The following is a 24610-nucleotide window of genomic DNA, read 5'->3' on the forward strand; positions in this document are numbered from 1 at the left end:
TTATAACAAGACAAAGGTTCCATAGAGTGTTAAATGGTGACCCACACATTCTAGCTTTTGTGGAGAATACAAATCTAATACATAAGATGTTTCTCAGCCTTCAAGGAATTTCCAATTTTCTAAGAAAAATAAAACTACATAGGACCAAATTAGGAAAACAATAAGAAAAACATTATAGAATTGAAAAATTAAGTATTATCAAGTCTCAAGACTGCTCTTGGTTTCTCTGGTCCTCTGTGTTTTCACAACATTTAGTACATATCTCTGTTAAAGCACTTATTACTAAATTATATCTTAGTTACCTGTGTTTTTTTGTGTATGTATCTATAGCATGTAGTTACGCCTGCTACCTAATGGATGCTTTGCAAATTCCAAACTGTGTGGTAAAGACAAGAGTTTGCTAACACATTTTCCATTAAACCCTCATTCTGTAATTTATTCCAAAGGGAGAAAAATTCTGTGACCAAGTAGATCTGAAAAACTTTATATACTGTACCTTCCTCTCCTTTGTGAGCCATAATGCATGTCAACAACTCTGCAAACTCTTACTCCAAAGAAACCTGACTAACTATAATTTTTTAAACACCCTATTAACAGAACACACTTTAGGAAGTGTAGCTACTAATAGTAACTGTCAATATTCAGAAGGGTATAAGTTGTCAGGAAATGTTTCTTGGAGAAGGCAAGATCTCAAAACAGTCATGAATGATAGTGCAAGTTTGGCTAAGTCATGACAAGTGGAGAGGGCAATATGATTTGGGAATAAACTGAATTGGTGGAGTAAGAGTTGACTTTTAGAGGTTTGAAAGATACGATGAGAAATTTAGAAATTATTCTCTAGGCAGTAGTGCATCACTTCCAATTCTTTTTTTTTTTTTTTTTTTTTTTTGCGGTACCGGGCCTCTCACTGTTGTGGCCTCTCCCGTTGCGGAGCAACAGGCTCCGGACGCGCAGGCTCAGTGGCCATGGCTCACGGGCCCAGCCGCTCCGCGGCATGTGGGATCCTCCCACACCGGGGCACGAACCCGTGTCCCCTGCATCGGCAGGCGGACTCTCAACCACTGCGCCACCAGGGAAGCCCCCAATTCTTAATTGAAGGACGATGAGACAGTCATTCTTCTAAAGTCATATTGACTTTTCCAAACATACTAGTCTTAAATGTTTTCAGTGGACTTTTTGCAGCCTACCAAAACGTTTTTCCATAAACTATAAAGTCAGTTTTGAATGAAGAAGTTTAAAATTCCCAGCGTTCTAGGAGTATTCAAGTAATAAATGAAAACAGGATTTTCTACTTTTCAAAAATATATTTTTCACAGTAGTAAGATCATCTGTTTTTCAGTGTATCCTTTACACATACATAAGACATCCTCTACACAATGTCAAATATGAATGAAGACTAACACTTCCAGTGGAAACTATGTATGGAGATTTTTAAAGAAATGTTTCTGGTTTTCGTCAGAAAATAGTAGATTTTGCTGTCAGCCTGACCTATTTACAGCCAAATTACATAATATAGCTATTTTGTTTCACCATGTATATCAAAGGTAGACTAAAAATGTGGTATTAATGTGCTTTATTAAAATAACCTGATATTTTATTTACTTTTTTGGTTGGTTAGTTGATTGGTTAGTTAATGTATTTTATTTTCTTCAGGAAGACTCCAGTAGAATTTTCAGTCTGCAATTTAAATTTATAAATACTTATTTCTTCAATAAATACTGTAGTATCTAGTCTGTCATGTATGATGGTAGGTCTTATATGTATCTGCCCTTTCTGAGATCATTAAATATACCTAATATGCAAACATTCTGAGATCAAATACCAAAACCCTGTTAAATCTATGTCAAATACATAGATTTACATGTAACAGATGTCAAGCCATGCTCAGTATCAGTATCAAATGTAACTGATACACTTAACTGATTAAATGTATAAGTTACATTTAATCACAAATGTTAAAACCATTTATTAAATTTTATTACTGTACTCTTAATGATATCTTGCTTTGTGTGAGACTTCTATATTCATTCTAATATTTATTCTCATCACCAAAACCAGCATGTTAACATTGTGTCATTCACTTATTCAAATTTTATAGGTGGAAGATACAGGAAGATATACGTGTCTGGCATCCAGTCCTGCAGGAGATGATGACAAAGAATATTTAGTGAGAGTGCATGGTAAAGTTGGCAAAATGTCCTGCAGTCCATCATACATTAATACCTAATTAAAAGGCATAATTTATGGAACATAGAGCAACTGTCTAACATATCATAAAACTATGTTTATATATTAGGAAAAATGTATTTTGCAAATCTGATTTTTATATTTGATCACAGTAGTCCATTAAACTATTGTTGGGAATAGTTTAATGGATTTTTTGAGTTATTTGTTTTGTTCCTGCACAAATAATTCATCTTCATTGGTTTTAAATCATAGAGTATAAATTATCTAAATCAATCATAATCTCATCACACAAAGATAAGACCTTTTTACATATAAATATTGTCACAGAAATGTGGATCATACAGCATATAGTTATTTAACTTTTTTTATCTTAGTGGTATGGTGAACATGTTTTCATGTCAAAAAATGTATTTTTATAACATTACTTTTTAGTGATTCCATGATGTCCCATTTTATGCATATGTCATTATTTATTTAATACATTCCTTATTTTTGGATATTTAAGCTGTTTTGTATTTTTACCAATATAAGCCACACTATTATAGACATCTTTGTACATGTGTGTTGGCCTCTTCCTTTAATTTTTTTGTTTTGATAAATTTCTGTAGGTATATTTACCTGATTATATGCAAGTACACACGCATGCATGTACACATACACACACACACACACACACACACACACAACATTTAAGGCCAAATTACCTTCTAGAAAAGTTGGGCCAATTAGACTGTGGCTGATACTATTTTGACATAGAAATGGGAATTACTCTTCATGGAGAGGAACATTAAAAGAACTTAACGGAAGATCTTTATCTCCCCATAGCCTAAATGACTAGGCAACACAAACTGTAGGGCTGGTGTAATATAGGAGTGTTCCCCTCACCCTGCCAGTCCTACACAAAAATTAGACCTGCCACTAATTGACATGTAAATTTGTATATAAGAGTCACATAAAAAAGGTACGTTTTTAAATTGTGATATAGTTGATTTACAATATTATATTAATTTCAGGTGTAAACCATAGTGATTGAAAATTTGTATAAATTATACTCCATTTAAAGTTATTATAAAATATTGACTGTATTCCCTTTACAATATATCCTTGTAGCTTATTTATTTTATACATAGTAGTTTGTACCTCTTAATTCCTTAACCCTATTTTGCCCCTCCCCCTTTCTGCATATTAAGAAAAATGTATATATTTCTGTATATTATAATAGGCAGACCCTAATTTAGAAGTTTTAAAATATGATGTTCAGAGAAAATTATTACCAAGTGTAGAGCTAGACAAGGAATTCCTTCTTTGTACTTAGACTGTGATTATATTACTTATCCTGTCATTTACGTGGCCATTGGAAGAATTTCATTACTTGATGTATGTGAAAGTACTGAGGAAGGTAAAAAAATTTTCACTATTTGTAATCATTGTACTATAAATTGAATGAGTAATGTTTTAAGTTTATGCTTTTTATTTCATACAGCAGAAGCAACATTTGTTGAACACCTCAGATAATCCATATCATTTTATATGCTGTTTATTAAAAGCCTTTGGTGTATTTGTTCTCATGCCCAGTCCCCCCTAATATTGCTGGAACTGATGAACCCCAGGATTTCACTGTGTTACGGAACAGACAAGTGACATTGGAATGCAAATCGGATGCAGTGCCCCCACCTGTAATCACCTGGCTTAAAAATGGAGAACGGTTACAGGTAAATCTTGCTAAATTCCACAGATTCATTGTGAGACAAAAAAATCAGCAATAGAGTCCTAGCTAGGGAGATAAAACCAAACAGTGTCAGACTACTAGTTATTCAACATTACAGGGGTGGGCACAGGGTCCTTTAATCAGCCTTTTTCTCAGCCTTCTTGGAGTAGTTAGTAGCTAGTTATGAGGCAAAAGACAGGTATTTTGATTCATATACTCTGTAAATTGGCCCAAGTATATATCTCCTGGAGCCCATGGATTAAAGTTGAATTAAAACACTCAGCTATGTCTTTTTTTTTTAATTGGAGTATAGTTGCTTTACAATGTTGTGTTAGTTTCTGCTGTACAGTGAAGTGAATCAGCCATATATATACATATATCCCCTCCCTCTTGGACCTCCCTCACCCCAACATCCCACCCATCTAGGTCATCACAGAGCACCGAGCTGAGCTCCCTGTGCTATACAGCAGGTTCCCACTAGCTAGCTATTTTACACATGGTGGTGTATTCATGTTAAACCTAATCTCCCAATTTATCCCACCCTCCCCTTCCCCCACTGTGTCCACATGTCCATTCTCTACATCTGCCTTTCTATTCCTCCTCTGCAAATAGGTTCATCTGTACCATTTGTCTTTACTTGAGAGGGAAGAAACCATCAGAGTCTCAAAAGACCTGACCTGTCCTGCCAACTCCCTAGGGCAAACCTATTACTGAATTTCCCTAGTCTAAACTTGGTCCTCAGGAGTGACCCCTAGGATCTGTGCAACACCAGGAATATGGACTGGAATCTTTGAAAACACAGTTACTGGCTCTTTAAAGGTTCCCATGCTCGGGTGATATCTGTCTGCTGCCCTATAGTGTCACAGCCCAGGATCCTAAGTAGGCTTTTAGGGTTGGCTCAAAGCCGTGACTTTGAATGCTCTGATTGTCCTTATCCTAGTACTTACTTATCCTTTTGTTTCTCCTTTGTTCTTCCTCATCCTGTTAGTATAACCTATTGTGGTACACTGTGCCTACATAAAAGGAAATTGTGTCCCTAATACACATGGCAGAAAGATTTTCACCATCATCAAATCACACAAATGCCAAACACAGAGAGACTGGGTGCTGAGAGTTGCTTCCTTGTTAAATCATCATGCATGTCACTTAACAGTCCTGTGCCTCAGTTTCTCTATTTATTGTGTGCCTATTATAATGCTAGGCACTATGATTGCCCCTGAGAATAATCTTGATCCTCAAGGAGCTCACAGACTATCTGAAAATATATAGAAGTATATCAAAGATTGTAGAAAGTTGATACTGCTGAGATTCAATAAACAATATCTTAGAGGGATATACAGCATTTTATGGAAACAGAGGGGAGAAGCAAGTAATCCAGACTGAAGGGTAAGGAATAGCCCAGGGGAGCCTCTTGGAAAGGATGAGTTCAGTTTAAATGTTGGGTAGATGTTGGGTGAGAAAGAAGAAGGGGATTCCAAACATACGTGATAGCATGTACAAAGACATCACAGGAGAAGGAATGCTGCTGTCCCAGGAACTGCAGGTAGCTTGGTATGGTTGAAGTAGACCTTGATTAAAATCCTTTGATGATTCTCCATAGATTTCAGGATTCGGGTTAAACTGCCCAGCTTAGCTCACAAAGCCCTTCATGCTCTGACTTTTCCTCCATAGTCTTATCTCCCATGTGTGCATTTCACTCTAGACCATTAGGTGTTCAGATAGGGACTGAGTGAATGTTGATGATACAGAAATTCAGGCTAATCTCATATATGACTAAGTGATGTCAGTACTGGGACAGACTGATTTCAACAGTTATGGGGGAAAAAATGAGTCCAGTTTTAGATATTTTGAGTTTGAATTACCTATATATTATCTAAGTGGAGCTTCTAAGAAGCACTAAGACATATGGGTCCATATTTCATCAAAAACATCTTTGATTTGGTGGTCCTCAATGGTGTAACCTGTTGCTGAAGCCATCAGTTTGTATGAGGTCAGCCAGAAAGCACACAGTGTGAGAAGACCTGTAAATGAGAATAAAGCCTAAGGCAACATTGACAATTAAAAGGTGAGCAAAGGAAGAAGAGAAGAATGGGACTGAGAATGAGGACTCAGAGAAATAAGATTAAATATAGGAGACATTGGTGTACTGAAAGCCAAGGAAGAGAGAGGGAGTGGTTAACAGAGTCCATGTTAAGATACAAATTAAGTTGTATTCACTGGCTTTGGCAATACATAGACTTGATTAAAGATCTGAACAACGGTTCTTCAATACAGTGATCAAAGTAGAAGACAGGTTACAGCTGTCTGGGGGAGTTAAAGAAGAGGAAGTGGAAATGATTGTGGACTGTTACTTAAATACAAAAGAGACTTGTATATGCTTATTTACTGAAAGAGATGGAAGATACAGGACTAAGTGTGTTGAGTGGGGAAGGGTTGGGACCCTGGTGACAGGTGAAGACATTAGCCTTGGACAGAAGCGTTGACCTTTTTCCACAGAGATGGAAAAATAGGAAGGAAGGTTGCATTCATATGCAAGAGATGAGAGGGAGAAATTGCAGGCGCCTGGTTTTGATTTTCTCAATGAAGTAGGAATTAAGGTCATCAGCTGAGAATGATGTTCTATCTGAGGAAAGAAATCAAATTTGGAAGAATCACTGGCAGTAAATGAGAAGAGAACCAGAGAAAATTGTAGTGAGACTCAATAAGTTGGCAGAACTTACTGATGTTCATGGAAGAAAGACATGAGAATCAACTCAGAATTTTTTTATTAGCCTAAAATCCTGCTATACCCATATCAAAATTTAAATGTTTCCTAGAACTTACCATGTATGTTTAAGAAATCACTTATTCTCATCAGAAGTAATAAAAGTTTACCATTAATAGCCCCTGTAGCAAGGAAAGGCCTAGAGAAAATGTGTGGACTTTCAAGATAAATTGACCTGAACTGTCTATGTTAGTGTGAACAGCTTTTTTCATGAGAAATATATGTTTATCTGGGACAGAACCCATATGGTAGAAAAATCTTATTTGGGCTCTTCCTGAAGTAGTTCCACTTAGGCACAATCAGAAAATATCAGTCTTTGATGTTACCTGGCATTTTTTAAAGTCTATGAATAATCCCCAATTGGACATTATAGCAGAGGTTAGATTTCATTATATTTCAGTATTTCATTTCAGTATAGGTCTCTGCATTTTCATAATTCTTGGTCCCATGCCTGGGTGCAAAATAAGTGCTTAATAACTATTTGTAGACTAAAATAATTTATTTACTTATGTTAAATATGTTGAAGGATAATTATTTCCTGTAAGTTAACCAAAGTTAATTTATTAGTCAGGAGACTTTCAGCTTTAAGTGACAGAATTCAAACTCAAAATAATTTAAATGGGAAAAAAAAGATATTTATTAGCTATAGTAATTGGTGAACTTAAGCTTTAGGCATTACTAGATCCAGAGGCTCTAACCATGTAGTCAAGCATCTCTGTCCTTTCTCTGAATCCCAACTCTGCTAATGTCTTAGATTCAGAGCAAGCTGTCCCCACATGGTGGTAAGACTGCCACCAAGCTATGTCATCCTCACTACCAGTGATCCCCGTAAAAATATGCCTTATTCCAACACTTCCAGCAGTGTCTTTCTGGGGAGCTCGAATGGGCCCAACTTGAGACACCTTTTCATCCTTGAGAGGTTCATTGTGGCCGTCACTGTGGAGAACTGGAGACACTGATTGTGCTCTTGCTTTAACTACACTCATAGAAATATTTCCCAAGAGTTTTTGATACCAGGATAGTGGTGGGGGGAGCAGACAAAGATACTGGGAGACAGGTGCACTACAGTTCCCTACAGTTACTTTTGATGATTAATATTTTATTTTATTTTATTTGTCCGACATTTTAATGGTAAATTTTACTTACTGAATCCAGGCAACACCTCGAGTAAGAATCCTATCTGGAGGGAGATACTTGCAAATTAATAATGCAGATCTAGGTGATACAGCCAATTATACCTGTGTTGCCAGCAACATTGCAGGAAAGACTACAAGAGAATTTATTCTCACTGTAAATGGTAAGAAAAATTAATCACTGTTTCACAATTTAAAAATTTAGATAAGGGCATTTAAAGAGATAACTTTTATTTTTTATGAGCATACTAAACAAATTCTTGTGCTTATCTTATTTCTTTTCATAAAGACAACATGTGATATTTGTACTATCACTATATTCAAACTAACTCAATTTCAAAAAAAAAGATACATTTCTCTTAGAGGACAATGTATGTCCAGTTGTTATCAGCATATCCTGATGTTTTGCGTCATTCAGATCAGAGCCATCGGAGAAGTTAATACACTAAATCTCTGGATGACAAGTAGCCAATTATTTAGTCACCTTTGTTGATGTTGGTGTTTGATTATATATGTGCTAGACAGAGACTGCCATGGGACTGTAATTTTCTCAAATGTAAAATCTAAACACTAAAATCTGCCAAATTTCAAGAATATGATACAGACTTTTTCAAAACCGTCCCTTTGGATTTTTAATATACAAAACTTTACAAGTTGAGTGACCCAGGCAGCTAATATCTCTAACACTAAAATTAAAATTCAAGTTTTCTATTCCCATATGAACTCAATGATTAATAAAATACACACTCTGAGACTTGCATAATTAATCACAGATGTGCTTTGTTATAACACCCCACTTTCTATCCTTTATTTAAAGTGACGTTGTTCCAGTATTAACATTCTCTGACCATTATTTGGCCAAAGAGAAATAAGAAATATCATCTTTAATTTGTATCATACCAGAGATGACTTTTATTCTATTCAAGCCTCTTTCATTAGAAAGCCAGATTTCATACACCATATCAGGGATTTAAAGCTTCCCCACCCATTTACTCTTCATTTTTAAGTAAATTTTTAATAAAATCTTACCTTGAATAAGACTTTAGGAATTAAACCCCAATTCTATTTATACTAACCTGAATTAGCTGTAGGCAAAGCCATACATTTAACTCAAATCTCACTTTGTATTACCTCTTAAGAGTCTTAGTTCAGGCTATGTTATTGATATAAAGGAAGTTTTCCACATGCATCTCTTGTGCAGTTCCTCCAAGCATAAAGAGTGGCCCCCAGAGTCTTGTCATTCACTTAAATAAGTCTACTGTATTGGAATGCTTTGCGGAAGGTGTGCCAGCCCCAAGGATAACATGGAGAAAGGATGGAGCTGTTCTATCTGAGAATCATGCAAGGTAACAATTCTGGAAAAGGATAAAAAATACTGTAAGAACTGAAATATACGTTTTTAAATCTTTGATCCAGTGCATTATTTGGGTCTTTTCATTCTAAAGTGAGTCTCTTCATCTTAAATGAGGATCAGAATATAGTATTTTAAAAGCATAATTCTTAAGGCTTATGTTCAAAATGTAATGATTATAATCTATCCAAGATCACAAGCCCATCTGCTATGCACCTTTGCAGAATATCCTTTTTTTTCCATCAAGGGTATTATAAATTTCTGAAGTAGGAAAAGGACTAAAAATGGATTTAACTAGGTATTTTATAATGTTCTCAGTCAAAATGTGCATAATCAGAAAGGCTGATCTGGAGGACCTCACTTGTGATCTTTCTTATAGATACTCCATCTTGGAAAATGGATTCCTTCACATCCAGTCAGCACATGTTACTGATAGTGGGAGATATTTGTGTATGGCTACCAATGCTGCTGGAACAGATCGCAGGCGAATAGATTTACAAGTCCATGGTAAATGTACTTTTATGAACAACATGCAATCTTTGGGTCAGATATTCTTTGGTAGCCTAAACCAGTGAGGTCATAACATAAAGACCTTCATATCTAGTGCTATTTAAATGTATTACACTATATTATAAGCGTCATCACAACACTGTGTAAATTCACAGAACCTTATTGTATTCATAACTATAAAGCAAGTTAGCAATGATTAATTTCAGTTTGGCAGAGATACTTCGAATGGCATACTATTTACTGAACGTGTTTCTTACTTGGTGACTTCGTTTTAGTTCCTCCATCTATTGCTCTGGGTCCTACCAACATAACTGTAACAGTAAATGTTCAAACCACTCTGGCTTGTGAGGCTACTGGGATACCAAAACCATCAATCAACTGGAGAAAAAATGGGCATCTTCTTAATGTGGATCAAAATCAGAATTCATACCGGTAAGGAATAATTTAACTGGAAAATCCCACCTATTATTTAGAAACATAATTTTGAAAAGAATTAACATTTAAACTCTATCAATGGGGGCAGCAAATATATAAAGTATGAAGAATTAGCTAGTATGTAGAGAGCATATTATTTTTTCTTAATGTAGAATTAGTTTTTCAACCTAAAATCTTATTTCTGAATTATAGGTGCAACTTCTGTATTCATAAGTCCTGTAGATAACTGTCTGAGCTCTAAAAAATTAGATTTCCATTCTGTTTTTTTTAGTATCTTTTGGAATTTTATAAAGACAAAAGATAAAAACATCATTTGGTATAAAAGAAAAACTATTCTGTAGAAATAATACAAGTTTTAGTTGCAGAATAAAAATCAAATTTTATACCTTGAAATACAGCATAGGTATTTGGCAGCATGTGGAGGGAGGAAGAACAGCATTTTCTCCCAGTTTTTTGTATTCTTCCAGCTTGACTACCATTGCTCTTCCAGCTTGATTACCATTGCTCTCAATATGACATCATACTTTTTAAAGACTAACCTTTAAAAAAAAAACTCGGAATTTCTGATGCTTTAGATAAGCATCATTTCTTGTATCTCAAGTTAATAGATATCTTGCAAAAGGTTTGCCATAGTACTGAAAGCAAATGTTCTCATAGACCTACCAGTTCTGATATATCAGGAAATATGAAACTAGGAGTGTTTCACTTGAAACTCTGTTGCTTCTCCCTCTTTCTCACCCTTTTAATCTTTTGGCATTGGGCGTTTAGTGACTTGAAAGCATATACTATGGGGAAAATGTACAATGCCCTTGAATAAAAAAGCAGGTCAAGTATGTTTCCATTGAATCAAATCATTTCCATTCATCATTGCACAGTTTGAAGTAAGAATACAGATATTCTTATTTAGATTATTTTAATTTTTTTAGTGTGTTCAACCACTAGAAATTTAAAAGATTTATTGATTCTTCATTTTGATACATATTTTCTTTAATTTTTATTTTATATTGGAGCATAGTTGATTAACAATGTTATGTTAGTTTCAGCTCTACAGCAATGTGATTCATTAGATTACTTTAAATAATGTATGTGTATTTACTCAACCTTCTGAACATTTGAAGTGATTCAGATCACTTTAGTTTTGAGTTGATTCAAAGTTAAGGAAAAGACTCTTTGATTTATGTACTATGCATCTCCAAGGTATCCACCACATGTAAGGAGACGTGTGAAGTAGGGAAAGGTGCAAGACAGACAGACTTGTAGTTACCCATCTGTCAGTAGAAATAATCAAATACCAATCTGCAAAGTTATTGTGAAATTTAGAGATGATTAATGTGAAGCACTTGAGATGGTGCCGGGAATGTGTTCAGTGGTCAGTAAACAATGGCTATCATCAGTGTGCTCATTTCACTGTATTTCACCTGGGAGAACATGGTTGATTATGCCATAAGCATTCAGAAAATTCAAGATTCCCTCTTAACACAATCATTCCACACCACTGCTTCCTGCGGATGTCAAGGTTGAGGTCCTGTTAACCCACTGCCATATAAACTTAAAGTCTGATGCATAAAATGATGCTCATTTTAACATGAGGAAAGAGTTCCATTTCCCTCAATTCACAAGATAGTACCATGTTGAACCAACTAGAAACATTTATGAAAATTGATATATAGCACCTCATTACTTTGGAATCTCTCTTCTAGGCTCCTTTCTTCAGGTTCACTAGTAATTATTTCCCCTTCTGTGGATGACACGGCGACCTATGAGTGCACTGTGACAAGTGATGCTGGAGAGGATAAGAGAACTGTGGATCTCACTGTCCAAGGTAGAACTGGCTTAGTATGTGGACTGAAAGTTATTATAATGATATCATTCCATCATTCCTCTACTTCACAAGAGAGCCTCCTTTTCCACTGACCAAGCATTCACTTTCAGTGTAGAAAGAGAAGGATATATGAGGAGGCTTTGGAAATCTGTAAAGGTTGGGAACATGTCGTTTTCTTTCTTTTTGTTGTTTTTCTTTTAGTTCCACCTTCCATAGCTGATGAGCCTACTGACTTCTTAGTAACCACACACGCCCCCACCGTGATCACCTGCACAGCTTCAGGAGTTCCATTTCCCTCAATTCACTGGGCGAAAAATGGTATAAGACTGCTTCCCAGAGGAGAGGGCTATAAAATTCTGTCCTCAGGTAAGACCCAGCTCAGTGATTACACAGCTATTGATTGGATTCGTTTTTACTGGATGGCCTTACTTGGACTTCTGTTGCACCAAAATAAAAGAATAAAGTACATCTGTATTCCTGGTCTTAGGCATCTGGGAAAAAATGCACTTAAGAATGGGGAGGGGGAACTTGGGAAAGGGATAGAAAAAAAGTCTAAAAACAAAATAACAAATAATATCTAGGACTGATATGAATATATTAAGCATGACCACTGGGATTTTATGTGCATATTTACTAAACCTAAGGCTTAACAAATTTACCGGTTGCCTTTGAGTGAACCACACTTCTTTTATTGGCCAAATAGAATGTCCATTCATTCAACAAACATTTAGTACCTAAAATAGGCTAAATACTCCACTGAGTTTCTGAGGATATAAAACTAAGACAAGGTTCTTGCTTTTAAGGTTTCAATAATTTAGCAAGTAGGGCTGGGTGTTAAGTGCTATGATATGGATAATTTTTGAGGGTGGTAGTAACCATCATTTATAGAATTTAAGTATTGAAAATTTTATAATATTAGAGAGAAAAAAATTCACCTAAATGGAAGTATAAGTGATTCACATTTGTGTTTCTGGAAATTCATCCTGCATTGGGGAGGTACACTGGAGATTAAAGTAGCAACTAACATCCTGAGGGTTTATGAGTGTGGGCATATTATTCAAAGAGAATTTGTTTATTTCTTCAGTAGAAGGGAAATAATGAAAGATTTGTTCTCAGGATAGAACTTGGCTTTCAAAGCATAGTATTTTGGCTATCTCAGAAATCTGCATAAATGGGTAGCAAGTAAAATCATAAAATATAAATTAACTACTCTTGGGCTTCCCTGGTGGCGCAGTGGTTGAGAGTCCGCCTGCCGATGCAGGGGACACGGGTTCGTGCCCCGGTCCGGGAAGATTCCCACATGCCGTGGAGCGACTGGGCCCGTGAGCCATGGCCGTTGAGCCTGCGCGTCCGGAGCCTGTGCTCCGCAACGGGAGAGGCCACAACAGTAAGAGGCCCACATACGGCAAAAAAAAAAAATTAACTACTCTTCAGCACAAAGTACTGTGCTAAGAAAACAGTTTAGAACTTTTCTCAAAATGTGAAACAGTTACCATATGACCCAGCAACTCCATTCCTAGGTCCCTACCTAGAGAAATGAAAGCATATGTCCACCCAAAGACTTATATGCAAATGTTCATACAGCATCATTCACAATAGCCAAAGACATAGAAACAATGTAAATGTCCATCAACTGGTGAATGGATGAACAAAATGTGGATAATTCACAGGCTGGAATTCTATTTAGCAATAAAATGGAACAAAAATATTGACACCTGCTGCAGCAGATGAAACTCAAAAACTATGCTTACAGAAGTCAGACACAGAAGCCTTCTGTATGATCCCATCTATATGAAATTTCCAGAAAAGGCCAATATATATAGAAATTAGATTACTGATTGCTTACACTTGGGGTTGAGAGTGAGGCAGGACTATAAGTGGAGTGAGATTTCTTTTGGCATAATGGAAATTTTCTAAAATTAAATTATAATTGTACAACTCTGTAAATATACTAAAAATCATCATATTGTACATTTAAATCAGTGAATTTTATGGTAAGTTTTGCCTAAATAAAGCTGTTAATAGTGATTTTTTAAAAAATACTGTGGTAGGTAAGCACAGGGGGTACAAGTATAAGTACAAGCCACACACTACTGCGCTAGGGGGCAGACTCACACAAAATCAAAGAGACATGGTTTATCAAACCAGAAAAACAGGGATGCACTGTGTATGAAAAATGTTTCCTTTTTAGGAGCAATTGAAATATTTGCCACTCAATTAAGCCATGCTGGAAGATATACTTGTGTTGCCAGGAATGCAGCTGGTTCTGCACATCGACATGTGAGCCTTTATGTCCAAGGTATGAAAGGTTATTTATTCATTAAAATTTTGCTGTTGTACTTTTCTAAGTCATGTTTATTCTTGACAGGTGGTACCATCTAGAGTCATAAACCACAGTAATATTTTGGGGATATGAAAGCCTGTTAGTTGTTCTTCAATAGACTAAAGAAAACATACAGATGACAAACCACACAAAACAACCCCTAAATTATTTGTCTTCTTGAATTTTTATGATCTGTTTCTGACTTTAGTCTTTTCTATGGAGTTCTTCTAATGGAACCTGGCTAGAGTAACAAGACTCAAAAAATGTGATATGACCGCTATTTGCTTTTCCCTGGGACGATGAAATCACTAATATTTTGGAATTTTGAATTCAGGCATGTTTAACCTCATGGCTACTATAGACATTTATGCTACTAACGAGAACCTTTGCTTATTTCTGCTGATTGGTTCTTATAGAGCCTCCAGTCATTCAGCCTCAGCCAAGTGAACTAGCCGTCATTCTAAACAATCCCATTTTATTACCATGTGAAGCGACAGGGACTCCCAGTCCTTTCATCACTTGGCAAAAGGAAGGTATCAATGTCATCACTTCAGGTACCGTTTCAATCAAGAAAATAATGGCAATTCAGTTTTATAATTCAGAAGTCGGTATGATTTTTTAATGAAAATAAAAATTCTTCTCACTCTGCTTTTGTAACTATGATGTAGGTAGAAGCCATGCAGTTCTTCCTCGTGGTGGCTTGCAGATCTCCAGAGCTGTCAGAGAGGATGCTGGTACTTACATGTGTGTGGCTCAGAATCCAGCTGGTACAGCCTTGGGCAAAATCAAGTTAAATGTCCAAGGTACCTAAATAATAAATCTCTATGTCTTCATTGCAAAGATGCTTATAATAGTGTATATCAAAATTCATATATCTAAAGTAATGATGCCACCATAGTTCTTAATTAACATTCTTAGTTTATATTATCCTATATGTTTTTCTATTAACCTCATGAAGGAAAAAATTTAGTGCTTGGGTGTTTTGGGGCATTATTTGTATAAGAAAACTGAGGCATCTCATGATATTTTGAATTTCTGTGAACCTCTATTTGGTACTTGCATTGTAGCACATATTTAAGGTGATTTTTAAAACTATTCTCTCTGTAATACTACTTTGTATACATTACAAAATACTGGATTGTAATATCCACTTAAAAAACATCATAAATTTTTTAAATTGTAAAGAATCACCAATAAGAGTCATGAAACAAAAAAATAAATCATAATTGCAATTAAACCAGCTTGATGGAAAAAAATATTCTGAAGACAGTGTGGTTTCTTTCACATTTAACTTATATTTTCTTGATGTAATATTCATATCTTACATGCATTGTTTTTGTGGATCAAGACGTGACCTAGAGATGGGTTCCGAGCTGCTCAGTTTGCATGGCGGATTTGAATTTCCTTGTAGTGTGATTTTCTTATGGTGAATTAATAACTGTAGTAAAGCTTACTTACCTGCAGATTGTAAATCTAATTTATTTGTATTTTTCAACACTTCTTTAACAAGTGTTTATTGGGATAATAAGTAGACATACATTGACCATTATAGATACGATCCTTTCCTTATAGTGTGGAGAAGGAAAAAAATGAAACTACCAAATAAATGAAATTATGATAAATTCTGACATATGCTATGCAGAGGGAAAACAAAAGGCTGAGATGGAGAATGGTGGGAAAATGTGGGGACCACTTTACACTAGTGGTTAAAGTAGGCTTTAACCTACTGATGGGGGTACATTGGAGCTGAGGGGGGTTACCATTGGAGCTGAGACCTGAATGATGAGCTAGGATGAGCCATGTAAAGGTAGCAGAGTGTCCAAGGAAGAGCAGGCAGCATGTGCAATGGCCCCAAGGCAGGAAAGGGTAAGAAAAGGAGCGTGCCAGTGTGGCTGACAGTAATGAACCTGGGAAGGCTGGGAAAATGTGAAGGAGGTCAGAAGAGAAAGTGGGACCAGTGCACGGAGTGCCCGAAGGACCAGAGGAGGGGTAAGATTTCCTTCTGTGTGCAGTGTTGAAGCCTTTTAACGATTTAACCAAGACTCTTGTTTGGTTTTAGGAAGACCTCTTTTGCTGGTATATAGATAATGATTTCGAGAAAGCACAAGACTAGAGCTGGAAGAACTAGTAAAGTGCTCTAGGCATCATGTGATACGGTCTGGCTGGGAGTGCGAGTGGGTGTGTGAGTTGCAGGGGAAAATGAACAAGAAGTGGTGGGTTCAAGAACTCTTTGGAGATGTAATTGCCAGGATTGCTGATTAATCAGATTGGGAGGTTAGGAAAAGAGAAGAGTTAACGATGTTTCCTGGGCTTTGGGCCTGAGCTAGAGATGGGAGATAGTGCTGTGAGGGATGCAAGGGGAGGAACTGGTTTGGGAGGAAGGAAAGCGTGACTTCTGTTTAATCATGTTAGATGTGGGAAACTATTAGAAATCCTAGCAGAGATGTCAAAAAGTGTTGAATATTTATGAATTCAGAACTCAAGGGAGAAGTATAGTCTAAGATATAAATTTGGAAGTAATCAGGGTATTTCAGTCTGTAAGACTGGATGAGAATTTGGACCGAAAATATCTTAAGGACAAAGCCCCAGGACTCTGCATTGTTAAGAGGTCTGCGAAAAGAGAGAACACTGGAAAAGAATACAAAGGAGAGGGAAGAGATGACAGAGGAAAACTAGATGGAGGCTAGGAGAGGACAGTGTTTCAAGAAGGGAGTAGACAGCTTTTTTAATGCAAGCGAAAGGTCAGTTAGGATGATGACCAAGAAATATTCATCGGTTTTGGCAAAACTGAGGTCATAGAAAAGAATTAGTGAGGGTTTTTCCCTTCACTAATTGATTAAAACTATTGATATGAAAAAAAGAAACACTTTTATTCAAAAAAGAAAAAGAAACACTTTGAACAATTAACAGCATTTCAATATTCCAAAATGGGAAAATGTGGGGACCACTTTACACTAGTGGTTAAAGTAAGCTTTAACAACTACTTGTTGGTGGGGAGGATACTATTGGAGCTGAGGCGGGTACCACTGGAGCTGAGACCTGAATGATGAGCTAGGATGAGCCATGTAAAAGTAGCAGAGTGTCCAAGGAAGAGAGGGCAGCATGTGCAATAGCCCCAAGGCAGGAAAGGGTAAGAAAAGCTCAGTAGAATATCCTTAGTGTAATCTATTGTAAACACTAGGAATCTATTGTAAACACTAGGAAGAGAAATCCTAATCATAAGCCCTTCCACCATTTTCTGAAGAAGTGGAAAGAGTTCTATCTATATACCGTCAACCCTTGACCAACACGGTTTGAACCGTGCAAGTCCACTTATACGAGGATTTTTTTTCAGTAGTAAATACCACGTTACTGTACAATCCAAGGTTGGTTGAATCTGCAGATGCAAAAACCACAGATACAGAGGAGACAAGGATACAGAGGGCCAACTATGAGTTATATTGATTTTCAGTAGCACACAGGGTCGTCATCCCTAACCCTTGCGTTGTTCAAGGGTTAATTGTAATTCTTTTCCATATTCTATTTCTTTATTCCTTTATTCATTAACAAAATACCTTGTTAAATATGGCCACTGTATATGAGATCATAAGTACTGTAGGAAACACATGAATAAAAGGATCTTTGAGCAGGTGAACAATTTCCAAACCTTGAAGGGGTCTATTTTGGAAGTTTTAAGTAGCTGATGAATCACAATACATGTATGTTAAAGAAAATACCTCTGTCAACACAGTCTAAGTTTTCTAGACATGAAATCCCTCATGAGTACATGTTTATATCCTTATTCAAAATTGATTATCATTTATATTTGTTAACTAGATAGAGAATAATTTTCTACAATGGGTTCAATGAATTTTCTTTTCCAACGCAAACAAGCTATAGCAATCCTTTGGTGATGATATGGTAACGTCAGGGCTTTGTTTCTTGTCAATGTGACTTCACTTTGCTAGAGTAATACTGTAGTGTGTAAATGGTACATTCCTGCTTTTAAGATAACATTCAAACCTTGTATCTTTTAGTTCCTCCAGTCATTAGCCCCCATCCTAAGGAATATATCATTGCTGTGGATAAGCCCATCATGCTACCCTGTGAGGCAGATGGCCTCCCACCACCTGACATTACGTGGCATAAAGATGGGCATGTAATTATGGAATCAATCCGCCAGCACATCCTCAGCTCTGGAGCTCTGCAAATAGCATTTGCTCAGCCTGGTGATGCTGGCCAGTACACGTGCACAGCAGCTAATGTGGCAGGATCAAGCAGCACGAGCACCAAGCTCACTGTCCATGGTAGGTTGTTTAGCATAAATCATTTTTAGTGTGCTACATTACCATGGCAAAGAAAAAAAACACCAGGAAAAAAATACGATGAAAATCAAAACAATGTAAAACAGTAATGAAGAGTGGAGTGTGTGTGTTCAATGTGGTATGTAGGTACACTTGCCCTTCAAATATGTTTTTGGTAGGCTATGTTTATTCGTGTGTGCACATATGTGTGTGACAAAGAGAGATTTTATTAATAAAGCCAGGATAATTAATGTGTTGCCAATCCCCTCATAATGTGATTATTGGGATCTTTAATTTGGCTTATGAAGAGTCCATTTGTTTTGTTATTCTTATGCTTTACTTTTCAAGTTGCAAGTCATCTTGGCTCAAAACTAATCACCATGTGACCTACGTTATAGATGTAATGTGAATCTAATGAGAATTGGAGATCTATTTGATTCATTATTTTAAAGTATGTAGCAAAATATTTACAGGTATATTTGAATAATAGAAAAAATACCATTTTTTCCTTTGCATTCAGACAACTAACAAAATACCTAAAGATCAGCATTGAAATATTTTAGTTGTTATTTTGTTATTTTTTTAATTGTATACTTTTAAGACTAAAGGTAGAATACCTATTAATATCAGTGGTAAGAAACAATAAGTAAATTAAACTATTTCCAACTACTATTTTCAGAGGTAACTCTTGTTTTAATGATGAGTTTCTACTTTTTCCCTTTTTAAAAAATTTGTGAAAGCTGTTTTTTATCTTTCAGGTGTATTTGAATTTTCTACAGTTTTATACCTGCTCTCAGTTAATATAATTGAACTAATTAATACACATTAGTCCTTTAGTTTCAAGTAAATAATATTCCTTCTTTCAAGTGTTCGTAGAAAATTTACCAAAATTGACCATATACTAAACAACAAAGAAATTGTTAATAATAATTTAAAAGTATAGGCCACAATTCCTGCCCACAATGCAATAAAGCTAGAAATGTGTAATGAACTTTTAATGCCAAAACCCCAACCCCAGCCATATTAAAAAATACCATTCTAGTCAACAAGTAGGTCAAAGAATATGGTTTTATTTTCAGATTATTTAGAAAATAATAAAAATAAGGACACCACATATCAAAATGTATGGTGTGTGGCCAAACTATAATCAAATATAAAATCACAGCCTTAAAATTCTCATTTTGAAAAAGAATGAATTTAAGTAAATGTACTAATGCTGCAACTTTGTAACCATTAGAAGAATTGAAGTATAAACTCTGAGGAAACCAGGATAAAGGAGATAATAAAAATATAGCATATATTAATGAAAACTGAATATTTGTGACATACCATTCAGCAAAATAGATTTTTGATTTTCCGTATTATCTGTTGTTTATGCATATAATCATTCACATAATCTTTGCATATTTACTCATATAATGATAAAAAAATAATTTTTGCTGAAACCAATTGTTCTAAAAAATGTCATTAAGATTGATCCATTTCTCAGCAATGTATTTGAATAATTCCAAAATTTATTGTTTTGTGGGAAGTGTATTTTTAATTTTTGTTTTTGTTCTTATTAGTCATCCATTTTATACACATCAGTGTATACATGTCAATCCCAGTCGCCCAATTCATCACACCACCACCACCACCACCACCCCACAGGCTTCCTCCCTTGATGTCCATACGATTTTTTTCTCTACTTCTGTGTTTCAATTTCTGCTCTGCAAACTGGTTCATCTGTTCCATTTTCTAGGATCCACATATATGTGTTAATATACGATATTTGTTTTTCTCTTTCTGACTTACTTCACTCTGTATGACAGTCTGTAGATGCATCCACGTCTCTACAAATGACCCAATTTTGTTCCTTTTTATGGCTGAGTAATATCCCATTGTATATATATACCACATCTTGTTTATCCATTCGTCTGTCGATGGGCATTTAGGTTGCTTCTATGACCTGGCTATTGTAAATAGTGCTGCACTGAACACTGGGGTGCATGTGTCTTTTTTTTTTTTTTTTTTTTTTTTTGCGGTACGTGGGTCTCTCACTGTTGTGGCCTCTCCCGTTGTGGAGCGCAGGCTCAGCAGCCATGGCTCACGGGCCCAGCCGCTCCGCGGCATGTGGGATCTTCCCGGACCGGGGCACGAACCCACGTCCCCTGCATCGGCAGGCGGACTCTCAACCACTGCGCCACCAGGGAAGCCCCATGTGTCTTTTTGAATTATGGTTTTCTCTGGGTATATGTACAGTAGTGGGATTGCTGGGTCATGCGGTAATTCTATTTTTAGTTCTTTAAGGAACCTCCGTACTGTTCTCCATAGTGGCTGTATCAATTTACATTCCCACCAACAGTGCAAGAGGGTTCCCTTTTCTCCACACCCTCTCCAGCATTTGCTGTTTGTAGATTTTCTGATGATGCCCATTCTAACTGGTGTGAGGGGGTGCCTCACTGTAGTTTTGATTTGCATTTCTCTAATGATTAGTGATGTTGAGCAGCTTTTCATGTGCTTCTTGGCCATCTGTATGTCTTCTTTGGAGAAATGTCTATTTAGGTCTTCTGCCCATTTTTGTTTTGGGTTGTTTGTATTTTTAATATTGAGCTGCATGAGCTGTTTATATATTTTGGGGATTAATCCTTTGTCCGATGATTCATTTACAAATACTTTTGTCCCCTACTGAGGGTTGTCTTTTCATCTTGTTTATGGTTTCCTTTGCGGTGCAAAAGCTTTGAAGTTTCATTAGGTTCCATTTGTTTATTTTTGTTTTTATTTCCATTACTGTAGGAGTTGGATCAAAAAAGATCTTGCTGTGATTTATGTCAAAGAGTGTTCTTCCTATGTTTTCCTCAAAGAGTTTTACAGTGTCCGGTGTTACATTTAGGTCTCTAATCCATTTTGAGTTTATTTTTGTGTATGGTGTTAGGGAGTGTTCTAATTTCATTCTTTTATATTAGTGTCCAGTTTTCCCAGCACCACTTATTGAAGGGACCGTCTCTTCTCCATTGTATATCCTTGCCTCCTTTGTGATAGGTTAGTTGACCATAGGCGCATGGGTTTGTTTCGGGGCTTTCTATCCTGTTCCATTGATCTATATTTCTATTTTTGTGCCAGTACCATACTGTCTAGATTACTGTAGCTTTGTAGTATAGTCTGAAGTCAGGGAGTCTGATTCCTCCAGCTCCGTTTTTTTCCCTCAAATCTGCTTTGGCTATTTGCAGTCTTTTGTGTCTCCATACAAATTTAAAGATTTTTTTGTTCTACTTCTGTAAAAAATGCCATTGGTAATTTGATAGGGATTGCATTGACTCTGTAGATTGCTTTTGGTAATACATTCATTTTCACAATATTGATTCTTCCAATCCAAGAACATGGTATATCTCTCCATCTGTTGGTATCATCTTTAATTTCTTTCATCAGTGTCTTATAGTTTTCTTCATACAGGTCTTTTGTCTCCCTAGGTAGGTTTCTTCCTAGGTATTTTATTCTTTTGGTTGCAATGGTAAATAGGAGTGTCACCTTAATATCTCTTTCAGATTTTTCATCATTAGTGTATAAGAATGCAAGAGATTTCTGTGCATTAATTTTGTATCGTGCAACTTTACCAGATTCATTGATTAGCTCTAGTAGTTTTCTGGTGGCACCTTTAGGATTCTCTATGTATAGTATCATGTCATCTGCAAACAGTGACAATTTTGCTTCTTCTTTTACAGCTTGTATTCCTTTTATTTCTTTTTCTTCTCTGATTGCCATAGCTATCCAAAACTATATTGAATAATAGTGGTGAGAGTGGACATCCTTGTCTTATTCCTGATCTTAGATGCAATGCTTTCAGTTTTTCACCATTGAGAATGATGTTTGCTCTGGGTTTGTTGTATATGGCCTTTATTATGTTGAAGTAGGTTCCCTCTATGCCCACTTTCTGGAGAGTTTTTATCATAAACGGGTGTTGAATTTTGTCAAAAGCTTTTTCTGCATCTACTGAGATGATCATATGGTTTTTATTCTTCAATTTGTTCATATGGTGTGTCACATTGATTGATTTGCCTATATTGAAGAATCACTGCATCTCTCGGATAATCTCACTTAATCATGGTGTATGATCCTTTTAATGTGTTGTTGGATTCTGTTTGCTACTATTTTGTTGAGGATTTTTGCATCTATATTCATCAGTGATACTGGTCTGTACTTTTCTATTTTGTAGTGTCTTTGTTTGGTTTTGGTATCAGGGTGATGGTGGCCTCACAGAATGAGTTTGGGAGTGTTCCTTCCTCTGCAATTTTTTGGAAGAGTTTGAGAAGGATGGGTGTTAGCTCTTCTCTAAATGTTTGATAGAATTCACTTGTGAAGCCATCTGGTCCTGGACTTTTGTTTCTTGGAAGAATTTTAATCACAGTTTCAATTTCATTACTTGTGGTTGGTCTGTTCATATTTTCTGTTTCTTCCTGGTTCAGTCTTGGACATTATACCTTTCTAAGAATTTGTCCATTTCTTCCAGGTTGTCCATTTTATTGGCATAGAGTTGCTTGTAGTAGTCTCTTAGTATGCTTTGTATTTCTGCGGTGTCTGTTGTAACTTCTCCTTTTTCATTTCTAATTTTATTGAGTTGAGTCCTTTCCCTCGATGAGTCTGGGTAATGGTTTATCAATTTTCTTTATCTTCTCAAAGAACCAGCTTTTAGTTTTATTGATCTTTGCTATTTTCTTTGCTTCTATTTCATTTATTTCTGATCTGATCTTTATGATATCTTTCCTTCTGCTAACTTTGGGTTTTGTTTGTCCTTCTTTCTCTAGGTCCTTTAGGTGTCAGGTTACATTATTTATTTGAGATGTTTCTTGTTTCTTGAGGTAGGCTTGTATAGCTATAAACTTCCCTCTTAGAACTGCTTTTGCTGCATCCCATAGGTTTTGGATCGTCATGTTTTCACTGTCATTTGTCTGTAGGCATTTTTTGATTTCCTCTTTGATTTCTTCAGTGATCTCTTGGTTATTTAGTAATGTATTGTTTAGCCTCCATGTGTTTGTGTTTTTTACATTTATTTTCCCTGTAATTGATTTCAAATCTCATAGTGTTGTGGTCAGAAAAGATGCTTGATATGATTTCAATTTTCTTAAATTTACTGAGGCTTTATTTGTGACCCAAGATGTGATCCTGGAGAATATTCTATGCGCACTTGAGAAGAAAGTGTAATCTACTGTTTTTGGATGGAAAGTCCTATGAATATCAATTAAATCTATCTGGTCTGTTGTGTCATTTACAGCTTGTGTTTCCTTATTAATTATCTGTTCAGATGATCTGTCCATTGGTGTAAATGAGATGTTAAAGTCCCCCACTGTTATTGTGTTACTGTTGATATCCTTTTTTAGAGCTGTTTGCATTTGCCTTATGTATTGAGGTGCTCCTGTGTTGGGTGCATATATATTTATAACTGTTATATCTTCTTCTTGGATTGATCACTTGATCGTTACGTAGTGTCCTTCCTTGTCTCTTGTAACATTCTTTATTTTAAAGTCTATTTTATCTGATATGAGAATTGCTACTCCAGCTTTCTTTTGATTTCCATTTGCATGGAATATCTTTTTCCATCCCCTCACTTTCAGTCTGTATGTGTCCCTAGGTCTGAAGTGCATCTTTTGTAGACAGCATATATATGGGTCTTGTTTTTGTATCCATTCAGCAAGCCTGTGTCTTTTGGTTGGAGCACTTAATCCATTCACTTTTAAGGAAATTATTGATATGTATGTTCCTGTTGCCATTTTTTTAATTGTTTTGGGTTTGTTTTTGTAGGTCCTTTTCTTCTCTTGTGTTTCCCACTTAGAGAGGTTCCTTTAGCATTTGTTGTAGAGCTGGTTTGGTGGTGTTGAATTCTCTTAGTTCTTGCTTGTCTGTAAAGCTTTTGATTTCTCCATCGAATCTAAATGAGATCCTTGCCGGGTAGAGTAATCTTGGTTCTGGTTCTTCCCTTTCATCACTTTAAGTATATCATGCCGGTCCCTTCTGGCTTGTAGAGTTTCTGCTGAGAAATCAGCTGTTAACATTATGAGAGTTCCCTTGTGTATTATTTGTCATTTTTCCCTTGCTGCTTTCAATCATTTTTCTTTGTCTT

At 36.1% G+C, this 24610-nt stretch overlaps 1 protein-coding gene across 1 annotated transcript in view; it reads left to right on the forward strand.

Moving 5' to 3' along the window:
* The window catches only part of HMCN1 (hemicentin 1), a 519661-nt gene that overhangs the window by 394068 nt on the left and 100983 nt on the right, over positions 1-24610 (forward strand). The window contains exons 70-81 of the mRNA XM_065885936.1: positions 2099-2180; positions 3763-3899; positions 7815-7956; positions 8994-9138; positions 9523-9650; positions 9929-10085; positions 11789-11910; positions 12112-12276; positions 14102-14209; positions 14650-14787; positions 14902-15036; positions 18250-18519. Coding sequence (XP_065742008.1) covers positions 2099-2180; positions 3763-3899; positions 7815-7956; positions 8994-9138; positions 9523-9650; positions 9929-10085; positions 11789-11910; positions 12112-12276; positions 14102-14209; positions 14650-14787; positions 14902-15036; positions 18250-18519 — 1729 coding nt within the window. The remainder of the gene's footprint in view (positions 1-2098; positions 2181-3762; positions 3900-7814; positions 7957-8993; positions 9139-9522; positions 9651-9928; positions 10086-11788; positions 11911-12111; positions 12277-14101; positions 14210-14649; positions 14788-14901; positions 15037-18249; positions 18520-24610) is intronic.

Source organism: Phocoena phocoena, chromosome 1 (assembly GCF_963924675.1).
Source record: "Phocoena phocoena chromosome 1, mPhoPho1.1, whole genome shotgun sequence".
Classification (NCBI taxonomy): domain Eukaryota; kingdom Metazoa; phylum Chordata; class Mammalia; order Artiodactyla; family Phocoenidae; genus Phocoena; species Phocoena phocoena.